The sequence below is a fragment of the Trichoplax adhaerens genome, genomic scaffold (assembly GCF_000150275.1).
Source record: "Trichoplax adhaerens TRIADscaffold_8 genomic scaffold, whole genome shotgun sequence".
Classification (NCBI taxonomy): domain Eukaryota; kingdom Metazoa; phylum Placozoa; class Uniplacotomia; order Trichoplacea; family Trichoplacidae; genus Trichoplax; species Trichoplax adhaerens.
The window spans coordinates 1582633-1597396 of record NW_002060950.1 but is presented as its reverse complement, the minus strand read 5'-3'; the positions used below and the strand labels follow the sequence as shown (position 1 = coordinate 1597396).

At 32.5% G+C, this 14764-nt stretch overlaps 1 protein-coding gene across 1 annotated transcript; it reads left to right on the top strand.

Moving 5' to 3' along the window:
• Nucleotides 1-1031: 1031 nt before the first annotated feature.
• TRIADDRAFT_58605 (uncharacterized protein) lies at nucleotides 1032-12020 on the top strand (the record flags this gene model as incomplete). The annotated part of the gene is made up of 27 exons (XM_002114742.1): nucleotides 1032-1290; nucleotides 2955-3058; nucleotides 3194-3399; nucleotides 4178-4298; nucleotides 4661-4727; nucleotides 4867-4947; nucleotides 5419-5615; nucleotides 5695-5769; nucleotides 5847-5901; nucleotides 6137-6213; nucleotides 6574-6665; nucleotides 6766-6918; nucleotides 7112-7235; nucleotides 7333-7427; nucleotides 7664-7754; nucleotides 7856-7999; nucleotides 8100-8186; nucleotides 8296-8382; nucleotides 8503-8556; nucleotides 8646-8726; nucleotides 8835-8903; nucleotides 9355-9444; nucleotides 9543-9667; nucleotides 9828-9872; nucleotides 10070-10114; nucleotides 10435-10985; nucleotides 11116-12020. The coding sequence occupies 27 exons, from the start codon at nucleotides 1032-1034 to the stop codon at nucleotides 12018-12020; spliced, it is 4080 nt and encodes a 1359-aa protein (XP_002114778.1).
• Between the last annotated feature and the right edge of the window lie 2744 nt (nucleotides 12021-14764).

Below are 14764 nucleotides of genomic sequence, written 5' to 3'. Positions count from 1 at the left end.
TCTCCTCCGACAAGAGTAATGTCTCCAAGATACTTTAAACATCTTGCATGAATTATAATTATAGATATAGTTTTACACGGAGAAGAGGAATGAATTGACTTTGTACAAAGAATACTACAAGCAGTGGACGTATTGCTTTTTCCAGTTTCCTCTCTGTGATACTTTATCGAGTTTCCATGATGATCACTCATGTGGAATGTTTTTATTGAGGGGAAAAAAGAGCCGATAGGAGGATAAATCACATTGACATCGGCTCATCTTAGCTCTTACCTACCATCAATCGCTAAAATCCCCGATAGAATAGCATGGAATCATCCAATTTCAATATCCAATGCGACGATTGGATTGGTTAAAAGGAGTTAAAATGGGCAGCCATTTATTTTGGTCTATTTTCATATTAAAATAACAATCCAATCATAAGCGTCCATTGATTGATTTAATGGACAATAAAAAGCAAATAAGGATCAATTGGAAAGGAGGCTTTACTCATGGCCTTTACATTGTCCTTCATACCCTAATCGATTGATGCTAGAATAATTGCAACAGATTAGCGAGTTAATGGTGATATCGTCATTGATAAGTTACCATAGTAATGAGTTCATTTTATTCAACGAGTTGAGAGAAAAATGCATGCAGGAGGCGTTGCTAAGATCACGCCAAAGAAAATAAACACAGAATAAGAGAGAAGGACTTGCTTTCGTCGATGTAATTGATAGCCCTGGCCGAGGGTAAGCAGTTGGTGAAAAAAGGAAAATATCGAGATAGAATATTATCTTGATATCAACATCAATTTATCCTTCGACAGGAAGAAGATCCAAAAGAAGAAAGATTAACACGTTTTGGATAACAGACTGCTAAGCAAAAAATCATTAACAAGCGATAGACAAATTTTACCAACTGTGCCTTGATCTCCACTTGGATAAAGTTCTCTTTTTTGACATTGACAATTTGCTTCTTCTTTTGCCAACAAGATTAATCATTTTCTCTTCGTCTATTCTTTCTCCGATCACAATTTCTAACGCTGTTCAATCATGGCTGTTAATCTTTCTAAGGCTATCTCAGGTGTCTTGTACTTTCTACTTCTCTCTTCTACCTACAACTATGTCGTTCAAGCTCAGACACAAAATTATATCCAACCGAATGGTGTAATCGTTTGGGCAGAATTGCCAACAATGCCAACTCCTCAAAGTAATCCTGATACTACACCTATAGTGGAAGTCGTTACCGTCTATCTTTATAAAATGGTCAAAGATTTCATTTTCTTTCTTCAACCTAACGATTTACCTTATGGTAAGTGCTTGATACAATCGATTCTAATGATGGCTAAGAACAATCTCTCTCTTAATAGAAAAAAATAATGGCGATAATTGAGTTTTACATAGAGGAAAATGTTGGATAATCACTTTCGGCTTTCTTTCTAACAAAGACTGCGGAAATAGGAAAAACGTTACTGACTTTAAAATTGTAACATATCAGTGATATCTTCAAGGGAGAAGAATATTTTATTTTATTGCTAACTTGATACGGAGGATGAGTACTATACCTTAGTTGATTAGTCTATGGCGATTCTTAAGTTAGAGTATGACATAGTACAATATAGTGTTCTCCAGCTGATTTTTTGCTACGTAATTTTAACGTTTAGGAAAGAGTTTAAGTAGGAATGCTGTAGCTAGGAAATAGGGAAAACTGCGCGTTTAAAATTGTAAAATGACAGCAATATCGTCCATGAAGATATTACTTTATTTTATTGATAACTTGGAGGGATAAGTACTATGGCCAATTAGCCCATCGAGATTCTTTCAGTGATTACAATGAAATGTTAGTACAATGTTCTAAAGCTAATTTTTGGGGTAAGCAGTTTTAACGTTTAGGAAAGAGTTTAAGTAGGAATAGTGTAGCGCGGAAATAAGGAAAACTACGCGTTAAAAATTGCAATATGATATCGTCCATGAAGATGGACATTTTATTTTACTTTATTGAAAGGGAGGACGAGCACTGTAGTCAATTAGTCAATGTAGTAGTACTCCATGGTGGAGATTCTTGAAGTCATTACCACGAGATGCTAGCGCAGTGTTCTCAAGCTGATTTTTTTTGGAACGTAGTTTTAACCTTTAGGAAAGAGTTCAAGTAGGAATACTGTAGCTCGATAAAAGTACCGAACCCGTCCGTTTTTAAAATTGTAAGATATCAGTGATATTGTAGAGGAAGATGGATGTTTTTGTTTATTGATAACTCGACAGGCAGGACGAATAGTCAATTAGTCAATGTCAATTAAAGAAAAATGTAGCTCGTAAATGGGAAAGACTACTGCGTTTAAAATTTCAATATGACAACGATATGGTAGAAAGAGATGGATAGTTTTATTTTATCGATAATCTGATATTGAAGAAGAGTAGTTTACGCGTCTTAACCAACGGAGTAGTAGCAAATTATAAATAATTTTCAAGCAATGACGACTATGTTGTGATCATCCGAAGCTGATTTTTGTACAATTACTCTTAATGTTTAGGAAAGAATTTAATTATAAATACTTTAAATTACTCTAATTTACCTGCTGGAGCTGTTGAACATTACTTGAACTCAAATTGAAAATGAAGCCATTTTACTTTCAATATTGATTCGAAGGACAAGTTATTATTAAAATTGATAAAATATCACTTTCAATCAATTTACTATATAAAAGTGAAGGATAGAAGAGTAATTCAATTAGACTTTCTATGGCTACCTTTTGTGTTTGTTTTTAATTAGATAATAGTATTAAAGAACAACTTTCTTGACTACCTCTTCCTTTAAACTATATCAAAGATCTATCTTCCTTCTTCTTAATCCATCATCAGCTACTTTATAATCTAACGAAAAAAACTTTATTATAATTATTCATCATCACTAGAACTGAATCCATGTTTAACGTTTCGCTTTTAAACATTCTTTCAATCTTGATTCTTAATGATTAGCTCAAATCAACAGCGTCCTGAAAGGTGCCAAAGTTATTCCTTCCACTGGTAGTGCTACTGGTTTTACCTTTAACCGCGATACTATTACTTTATTAGTAGCTCAGGTAAGCAAAGAAAGTATCCTTGTATAACTTATTGCATTCAATCTCCAGTCAAGGCAACGGATATGAATGTAGTCGATGAAGGAAAATTCCAAGTGATGTAAAATGAATTAATGCAAATTGTTTTCTATACACTAGGCTGCAGAATATGAGGCACCATTTTGGGCTATGGCCATTCTAGGAATAATCATCGGTATCGTTTTGCCAATTGTCGGCCTCATTTTCTGTATTTGCCGATGTCAAGGAAATTGTGGTGGCGAATTGGTTCAAAGACCCCCTAAAACTGAAAGATATACGCGTTTTTGTTATTCCTTTTGGTTGGTTATATTTGCTACCTTCATCTTGTAAGTAAATGAATGTCATTTCCATCTTCCCTTTTACTTGCGATGGGTAGAAACTCGTAATGAGGATATCGTTCTCAGCCATATCCAAGGGACTGCTTGTTTCTTCCTGACTGTTGAATGAGGATATCAAGCAAATAGTAGTTCATTTTCTAACCAATACAGCTTATTCTTCTACTGTTCTTATTCCTAGATTCTTCCTTAATAAAGTAACTTATTATCATCCCTATTTATTCCATCTGCATCAGTTTATTCATTTCTCCTTTTACCCCCTAATTCTTAACCATGCAGAGTAAGCTAAATACCTCTTTACCATGATGATCCCATTTGTACAAGACGCATTCAAGGATCTTGTTCATAGTCATTTCGAAAGAACTTTTGGTTTCTGACTGACTGTTGCAATAAGATATTAGATAGACACTTGGTCATTTTTTGAATTATTTTCTTTTGCAAACACCGGACTCTATATCAAGTTTCTCTTATTTTCCCATTTGATAAATCGCAATCTCTGATGCAGTCATTCGATCTATCTTTGCTATCGATGTTAAATAATTACATTGAGCAGTTCAAGACTAATAAGCTGATCTATTGCCCCATCTATTTTTATTCTACTCGTATATAAAACTTCCTATATATTAACGTCTAACCAAAACAGCCAGTGGCTCATAGCTAGCGATAGAATTTTTTTTAGCTTTTTCTAATTCCTACATTAAAGCCATTAAAACAAAATGCTATAAACAAGTTGTCTGATACTAAATTCTTTTCCGATTTCCTTTGCCAGGGCCGGAGGGATTTGCTCCATCTTTGCTGTTAGCGAATTGCTCTATGCTTATAGCACTGGTCTACCAACAGTTCAAAAAGCAAGAACAGATGTACAAAGTTTTGTCGATAAAGGAAAAAATGTTAGTAGAATTGACTGATTATTCCAGTGATATAAGAGTGATTTACTCGATAGAATGCCATATGACCTGGCAACAATTTCAATCACTACAGTAATGTCAATTTTATGCCGCAAATTTAGTATAGGTAGAGACAGATGATATTTATGGATGTTGCTGTTCTATCTATTTAGCACTAAAATTGTCATCATCTATTTTAGTAATTACCGCACATTATTGACGCTCATTTGTAATATCGTTTTCAAAATTTAGCCTACAATTGCCTATCATGTGAATATAGTATTAGAGAATTGATTCTATCATTTCATATGCTAATCCGCTTATTTAATTGGTTTACTATACAAATTGAATATTTTACAATATAGCAAATTCAAGACATTGTGGTTACTAAATCGAATTTCATGCTGGATCAAGTCTCTGTCAGAGTTAATGGTATATAGATTTAATTGATTAACTTGTAATACAGCTGATAGTACGCGCTTACAAATAGCCGTTCTAGCATCTAAATGATTCGCTTTCTTTATTTTTAAAACTATTTTACTATTACTATTACATTGGATCAAATCTATAGGATTGCCTACAAGTATTAACGATTTTGTTTGCCATTCTAACGAACAAACCATTGTCAATAACGTTAAGAATATTCAAATTAGTAAGTAGATTAGAAAATGATCGAGTTAGGACGCTGTATATCATGATAAATATCTACTAAAACGTGGAATAACTTTAGTATAGATGATGATAAATATCTATCAAAACGTCAAATAACTGTGGTATAGATGATGATAAATATTTAGCAAAATGTGAAATAACGTTAGTATAGATGATGATAAATATCTACCAAATCATGTAATAACTCTAGTACGCGCAGAGATCATAAGAATACCTACCAAAATGTGGAGTAAATAATTTTAGTACATTTCTTGAATTAAGTAATCAAAATAGGAAAGTGTATAGCATGATAATTATCTACAAAAAAGGGGAAATAAATAACAGTAGTATATTTATTGAATTAATTGATCTAGATAGGAAGATGTATATCATGATAAATATCGACAAAAACACGTTATAAATTGCCGCGCTTTGCTTCTTGAATTCTTAAATGATTGTGCCAATCCTTTAGATATGGCCCAAACTAGTTCAGACATACGAAATATCATGCATCAAAGAAATCGATTGATCAGCTTACAGCAAGAAATTAGCAAGACCTTAGCGGATGCAAGAACCAACATTACCAATTCTATCGTATTTTGCGGCAATGCTTGTTCTAATTTTACAATCAATGTTAACACAGCTCAATTTTCAGCAGATTTCTCTCAGGTATACTTTAAAGCGAACGATGCGTTCTATCTTATGTAGACGTTTTCACGATAAATCATTTAATTGCATTCATTTCTAGATGCAAGATTTAACCAATATAAAAAATGATATTGATCAACTCATTGCTGCTAAACTAGCAACGCTAGCAGCTCAGGTAAGATAGGTTGGGAAAATATTTTATAGTTATGCCATTTTTACTCATGCCATTCTTTCTTCACGGTATTAATTTAGGGTTGCAATCTAGTCACAACTTCAGTTTCTTCTGCCATGACTAACACTAAGCAAGGTAAGAAATGATACGAGTAATTGTTTTACGCGATTGACCGTCTAAAAATGTCAAACAGCCACCATATCTACTTCATAATTCTACCCGAATCTGTACTAACTATAAGCTACGATGACAATGAAATTATTTTGCAAAGTATCTCTTAATTTATCTGCATTTAGTAAATATTCAACTAGAATTTTTTAACCAAATCCGATGCATAAATAACTTTAAACATGATCTTTCTTTTCTACAGTTGCTAATCAAGCGATTACTACCGCCAGAATAGCTTTTACCAATCAATATAACTTTTTTGTTCAAATAACCGATGATGTAAGTTCAGTATTTTAGTTGAGTGTCATTTATAAGCAGTTGCTCGCTGTTAACCAATTGCTAAATGACAAAATATTTATAAGTCAAGTCTATCTAAAAGTAGTTCACTATCGAATGGATAATATGGCAAAGATAAAATAGTAGAATATTTATTGGGATGATTACTATATGATTAAAGTAGTTCATATCCAGTTAATGCTAAATTATAGAGCATATAGTTGAACTGATTATTATTCATAAATAGTGGGCCGCTATCGAACGAAGGCTAAATTATAGATAATATATTTGAGATGATTGCTATTTTTAGAATAATTTAACCATGCTGCTAAACAATTAAAACATTTTACGTGATTTGTGTAGACGTTTAATCCACTATTAAGCCAAGATACTCAGAAAGACGTTATTGAAGCTATTGGTCCTAATGGTGTTGCCACTAGTATTTATCATGCTTCGTAAGTTAAAAGAAAATTTTAATATACATAGAATTTGTATAAAGTACTAAACATGAGAGCCCGTAAATTTATTCATGTTTGTCAATTTTGGCATTTCTAGCATGATTTTTTTCATCTTCTTTGGAGCCGTGATCATTCTTGTCTCCCTCTTCCTCTACATTGGTGTACTATTAGGCTGCATTGGTTATAAAAAAGGAATTGATTCACGAAATAGAACTCGAACTTCCAATGCTGGTGGACATATGTTAATGGCGTAAGGAATCGATGATGTTATTTTCTTATACTCTTATATAAAACTTTAAGCTTTAGATATAGCATTGAATATAATGGTTAATTATTTAAACATTGAATCTAATAATTTATAATAAATTCTAACGAACTTCTTTATCGCCAGGGTTATTAAGTTCTAACCTTAACTTTTTGACATGCTATTTTGCACATTCTAGAGCTGCATCCATCTTGATCATTTTGGGATTTTTCTTCTTCATCATTTCCGCTATCATGTTATTTGCTGGTTCTAATGCAGCCTTAATTTGTCCACGAATTGTCTCTCTGGAAGCGTTCGAGAAGGTTCCATAATTTAATTTCAAGCTATAGACATATAACACAATTCTAAACTACTTTTACTAGCTAACCATCATTCTATTGCTCTCCTATGGAATCCTAGACTATTGATAATAAGACTGCGTATGGCGAATATCCATTGGGAGTTTTATGGCTAAAAGATGGCAACGCACCAGTTAAATTTTCATCCATTGTCAGGTCTGTTTGATTTAATTTTACATATCTAAGAGTTGGAATGAAATTGATTCCAATCTCTAGGGAGCAATATTAGCAATCTTGATTTGTTTTTATTTGGCTACTGAAAATCGTTTTATAGCTATGCTTGATTGACTAGTCAGAAATAGTTAATACCTGATTCCATTATTGAATATCCTTACTCTCTATCTGTTATGAGCAAGCATGTAATATTCTTTATGCTTTATTTTTAATAACAGGAACTGCCAACATAACAGCTCACTTTATAGGACATTTCAGCCTATCGTTGATTACTATAATTGGTCTGTAGCTTTTGATACTTTACAAGCAGTAAGTAGCAATGATGTAATGCAATATGGGCTGATAGATGATGAAAGGGTTTTCACATTTGTGCTGATGTAATTCATTATTTCCAATTTGACTTTGATTAGAAAATTAAGTCTCTTAATGGCCAATTAAATAAAACTGTAGACTTTGTCAATAATGTCAATGTTATGCCAGCTAATCTTCGTAGCAGCTTACAACGCTATCGTATGGATACACAAATGATCAATTATGCATCATTTTCAAACGTGGTAAGTATCCTAACACCTACTTAATTGTCGAGAATACGCATTCAACATAAATTTTAATAACGTTTAATCTAACGATCGGTCGCATTTTGGATGGCAACAGCTACAGCAGCCAATGACCAATGGTGTTGATTTGCTACAATTAGCTCAACAGCTAGAAGATTATCTCAAATCATTTACTACTGTCCCGGTAAGCTAATACATGTAACTCCCTAATTGATTTATTGAGGTATAACGTATAAGCTATGTTTAATTGACAAAGTAACAAAAATTCTGATGGCTTTCATTGCTTATATTAGCTTAATAATAGAAAGCCATACGATCTTGCCGTTGCTAGCTTTCGAGCAATGGACGCAAAAATTAAAAGCCAAATTATCCCAGATAAGGTAATCCTTCTAATTATTAACTAGATTGCATGGCTAATTATTTTAATACTAGTAATTTTATTATCAATATTTACTATTATCATAAAATTCCAATATATTTAATGGATTCAATTTTTGCAGAATCAACTAAATGCTAATTTGACAGCTCTGAAATCGATCTCACAAACATCAATGGTATATTAAGATATAATAAATTAAGATCTCCGTTCTTTTTATCTATGCGTTCCCAGATGATTAATGCTGTCTTCATATTTTCCACACAGACTACAATTAATAATACTATTCAAACTGCTGACGATGGAACCAGACGATTGAAAGTTAGCAATAATATTACATTTTATCAGGTACGTAAATCATTAATATTAATTATAGTATAATCAAATATGTTACCACGTACAGTAAACCAGTTCTTTTATGCATCATTCTAATATGTATATGCTTCTATTTCACAGCCTGTTAATAGCGCTAGAGTCAAGATTAACTCTTTCACTATTCAATACAACAATTACGCTAATTACACTGTAAGTCATTGGTAATTGAGCTTGTTAAAATAATTAATCTTAAATAGTTATCATGTTATAGTCTAGAATATTGATATGAATGTGATAAGGAAGAATTAGCAATTGTATCATAGCAAAAGTTAACCATATTACAATAGTCCTGATGATAAAGTCTAGAATACTCTTAGAATAGGAACAATAATAATACCGATGAATTAATATAATCGTCCATGACTAGAGATATTAATGCAATCCAATACGTTTAGAAGGCAGTAGTCCATGAAGTTTAAAAACATAATTCCCTCCTAGCTATCTTCAGACTTATGTCATTACCTCACTTTGGATAGATAGATGATGAAATTAATGATAGCTATATTCTTCGTTAATAGCAGTAGTTAATATTGTCATCAAGATTGCATCCTTTATCAGCATCATGCTTTACCTTGTACCTTTTTCTCTTCCTCTTATACAGTTGGTAAATGTAGCTAGTCCTACCGGTTTACTTGGAAATGCATGGAATGGCCTTACAACATTGGGTTGCCATCGATTATTAGATGGATTCGTAAGTTAGCTTTCAAACATATCTTCTTGCTTCATCTTAACATACTGCTCCAATATCGATTGCCTCATATATAATAGATCCTATTTATTCAATTTTAGAATAGCTATTGGTTTTCTATTGGGATTTCCGAATTTTTCTTCATCCCAGTCATTATCATGGCTATTAAATTCGCTAAATTTTTACGAATCATGAAGTATGAATACGCTGATCACCACACTGTTGCGTAAGTTTCTTTTATACACGTAATTTACTGTAGTTTTTGTTATGAAGTTTCAAGAATCGATTATTCCTACCTCTATACACGCTTAATCTTAACCATGATCTGAGTATGGAATTGGTTGATCTTAGAATGTAATTATCTATTTTCCATCTCATTTTTGTAGGAAAAAATCACAAGTTGCACCATCAAATGAAGATATCAAGAAACAGTAAGTTTGTCTTGATAATTATTTTTAACTATCATTGAATAATTAATTTAATACCTTGCGTAAATTATTTCCTTTAGTTCGAATTTCAATTTCAATCTTAAGTTGAGATAGCGTGGTACAACCGGAGTTGTTTATCATAGCAGAATGATTTCTATCCATTTCTGTCCATCTAATTCTCTTATTCATTTTTAAAATAGTTTAATTGAAGAGAAATCATCCAGTCGGGATATCGAAGAAGGCCTGTAAGTAGTTTAAAATCCTAAGTTCGTGTTACTATTAATCAAGGATTATTTTGACATATGATAAAAAATTTTAGCTTAGTCCTACAGGCATATGTATCCTGCCTTGAGTATTTCTTACCATCTATAGCCATTTTCTTCCATCTATTTTTAATCAAAATATAAAAAACTACTGCTTATACGTAGGCATTTGTTTGATGAGTCGATACTCTCAATAGCTTAATATCTTATCACTAGTAGAGGCGATATCTTAATGATATTGGATAATGATTGCCAATTACCAAGGAATGAATTGATTTTCATTTATTATACTTACCATTTAGGAATAATGCACCTCCAGAAAAAGATAATCAAGCTGAATTTGTCGAATTAAATAAGGTAAAATCGAAAGCTGAAGAAGCCAAGAATGATGTTGAAGAGCCCAAAGCGTTAGAAGTTGCAACTGAAGTTGTAACAGTTGAAGGGGCTGCTGAATATCATGATCAACCTAAAGAAATCGAGTTGAAGCAGGAACATGAAGATTCCAATCATACTCAAGTTGGTGTTGTTAAAAGTAAATTAGAGTTGGCAGATGAAGACGAAAAGGATGATGTTGAAGATGTAGAAAAGAAAGTTAAGTTTGAAGAAAACAAAATTGAAGAGAATGTAACTGCTAAACAAAGCAATGATGTCACTAAGACTGTTGATAGCGATGTGGCTTCGAAATCGGTATCGAAGAAGAAAAGGAAAAGACGAAATAAGAAAAAAAAGTCAAGTTCCAGTCTGCTTCAGGCAGCTGATGATAGCGCTGTGGTAGCAGGTGCAGCGGTTGTAGCTGATGATTCTAGACCTCAGACTGCTCCGGATCAAATATCACCTAGGAAATTGAATAAAGGTGTGTTTAGGATTATCATAGTGTTGCATTATATTTCTATTCAAGAGATTGATTCGATGCTTATTAGCTGATTTCTAGTAATTGAGACTAAGACTATATCCTTATCCTTTTTATCGTTATGTATTAACAGTAGGATTACCGACACCATCCAATGTAGTGGATGTTGAAGCTCCTGATGAAAGACTCAGATCGAAGCATGATGATCTTCCAAAACCAGTTGCAGTAGTTCCAAAAGAAGTCAATCATGAGTCTGAAGACTATGCTGATCATCATCAGATCATTGAATATGTTCCACCATCAGTTCCGCATAAACCGGTTCGACAATCAAGTATACGTTATATCCAACCTCAAAATCCACATCCATCGACGATAACGATGCGTCCATCACCGATTGTCCAACAAAATCAGAGCCAACAGCAATCTGTTGTAGCAACATCTTCACCACCAAGACGTATAGTCCAACCTGTTAGAACTGGTAGTTCACCAGCTATACGCCCTGTCCGTCAAATGCCTGTAACTCCAATCGGAACGCCAGTCTATCAGCAATCAACTGCTCAACAGCACCCTCCTCCAACCTATTCGGTAGTTACAAGGCCGATTAATCCATCAGCTCAGGCTCAACCACGTATTATGCAACAGGTTCAACGCAATTCTCCAGCACAATTTAATCGCTATCCTCAAGGCCAACCCGTTAGAACCGTTATTGCTTCTCCACAGCAAGCTGTTCAAGAAGGTGTTATTCCCGCTCAGCAATCGCAATATATTGCTACAACAGGTAGCAATCCCGCTCAGATGCTATCACCAGTAACTCAAGTTATGCAACCAAGACAGCAGACAACACCTCAACCGGTTCGAATTATGCAACAGCAAACCAGACCTCAACCAGTTCGAATTATGCAACAGCAAACCACACCTCAACCAGTGCAAGTTTTGCGCCAACATGCTACTCCTCAACCAGTTCAAGTTATGCAGCAACAAGCTCCATCTCAGCCGGCTCAGGTTATGCAGCAAGCGCCATCACAAATGCATATCTAAGTTCTATGCTGCTGGGCTACTTTTAGATATGTTTGCTTACTAATTTTATGACTGTTAAAATCAATCTTAGTTTAGCTTAAAATATCTTTAAATAATTCTTAGTTAAGCAAATTAGTACTTTATAAGATAAGATATCTGTTTTATTAACACGCTAAAATTCTTTTAATTCTCGTCTATGGATGCTGCTTATAATATTTTTGATTTATTTGATGGAATTGGAGTTATAGTATAGTTAACATAACTTAAAAGCTGGCTAATCTAGTTAATGTTATAAAAATCTTCGAGATTTAATTCACATCCATCATTAGATCAAAGAAAATAATTGATTTATACATTCATAATTTCAAGATGAACGTCCTCCGTGATACTCTCCTTGTTCAGGCATAATTTGTAGAATAGATAGATATAATAGGCTACCTACAAATATTGAAATTATCGAATCACGTTTAAATAATTTAGATTTATGCTATTGACTATTAGTTTAAGTCACCAAGATTGAAAAGTTATTTCATAGTTTTTTTTACTGATTATCTTAAGGTAGAATTATCTGTAATTGCAATATCGTATATTCAATGCTGGTTAAAAAAGTGTTAAGAAGTAATACTATTCATATTTAGATATGATTAGGCTATTCTTATTAACAAAGTTCACAACTAAATGCAATGCTAGAGTATAGCATCACTAATTAAAGAAATCATAAATACTAAGGTTATCAAAGCTAGTTTTTAATTAGAGTGAGTATTTTCATCACTGTTGCGAAGATAAATCTAGATTTAATGAAATTTAACTTCTCGACGAAGTAATATCACGACAAAGCAATATATATACATATTTGCTGAAAATGCTGTTATTTATTACTGTAAGTGTAGACTAAATCGATTTGTTAGGTCGACTTATCGTATTGTAGCTATAATAAATTTTGCACTTTTAGATTGAAGTATTTCGGGAATTGATAGTACGCTAAATAATTACTATTAGGCTCGAAGAAGAATAAAGATATTCAAAGACCTTAAAATGTGATTAATTTCAGGTAATTTTGTAATTGCTGGCTCAAACAGTTTCCTGGTTATCCATTATATGCAAACCGTTAAAGTGCAGAATCTTCTTTTAGCTTAATTCAAGTTAAATGTAGGCTTATAGTAATCCTAGGAGATAAAACTAACCAGAATTTATCAAGTAGTTCAAGCAGATAAATTTTTTTCAGATCTGATGAATTCTTCAGGTAGTCATTGTACCTGAAATTCTTTCTGATAACAATCTAATTTGAACAGTTATTATAACAGCTGTTTCAATTTAATTCTATTCTATTCTTGACCTAATCTATCTCCAGCATTGGTGTTATTCTGGAATATGCGAGAGTAATTTGTACGGCACATTCCCGATTGAGCAATGCCTTTAGAAGTGCTAAATTCGATACCGTCACACTTACAGTACATGTATACAGTTAAGGTTGATTTATACCTTCAGATGCATTAAATTTAACATAGTGAAGATGTAGCTGTGACAATATTGAAGAAGGAAAGTCTGCTATAGAGCTATTCTAAGCTGTTCATTCTAGATCGAGATAGGTAGACACTAGATAAGGAATAACTGAGTAAAAATAGTTATATTTTAGGCAAAGATCTTGATCACGAATTACTTTTGTAGTTTTGACGGTATTTGAATGTTAGATTGACTCTAGAATTTTATTATACTGTAAGATAGCTGAAATATACTATATTTTAGTGGTATGCTCTTCATTACAGAAGAAGAATGTAGAAAATATACAGTATCATAGATGAATATTGGTATCAAAATTTGTTGGCAATTTAACCGATAAAATGAATGAAATGACTTGATGAATAATTGACGCTAACATGGAGTTCATTCTTCTGCTAGAAAGTACCTTAATATCCTACAAATACATAGCAGTTATCTAGTCTAACGGTTCACTACAATCAAGAACAGGATAATTTGCTTATTGGAAAAGATAAAATAGTCATCGGTAGAGTCCAATATCGCGTTTTTATTTAATAAGCTTATTGCACATAATAAATGATATTTTATAATACAGTCTTTACACTGCTCTAATGATAATAATTTACGTTAATAAAAATTTTCCAATATTGCAGTACAATTTAATGAAGTGGTTAGCACAATTACTTATAAAAGGGTAGAAAATTTTGATTCGGTAGCTATACAAAAAAAATAACAAACGATTTCATATATTTCTTAATTAAGATTTGTTACCATGACATGTAGAGTCTAGATTCAACAGTATGAAGATTAATATTGTCATCATTTCAGTCAAAATAGAGTAATGAAACTACTCCATTATCTATGCTATGAGTCTTAAAAGGGCTTGATAGCGAATATTGACTCTGCAATATTTATGACTTCATAAATTGTTTAAATAAGTCATTATTGATAATCGATGGAATACAGTTACGTGCGAAAGGATATGATAAAAATGTCATCATTGATTACCGATTTACTTTGCAAAATAGGTAGCAATTTCGCATATTTTATGTCTATGATTTTACTATTTTGAATCCGATATGATTGTTGTCATTGTAATACTTTTAACTATATAGACATAACATAGATATTGAACTTAGAGGAATGGATTGCTATTAGCATAGAAATTTATTTTACAATGATACTTGACTGATTTGAATCCGTTATTGCTATACTTATCATTATAATTTTAAATTACCTTGATACGTCTACGAAATTACTATCTATAATCTATAATTTTACAGTTA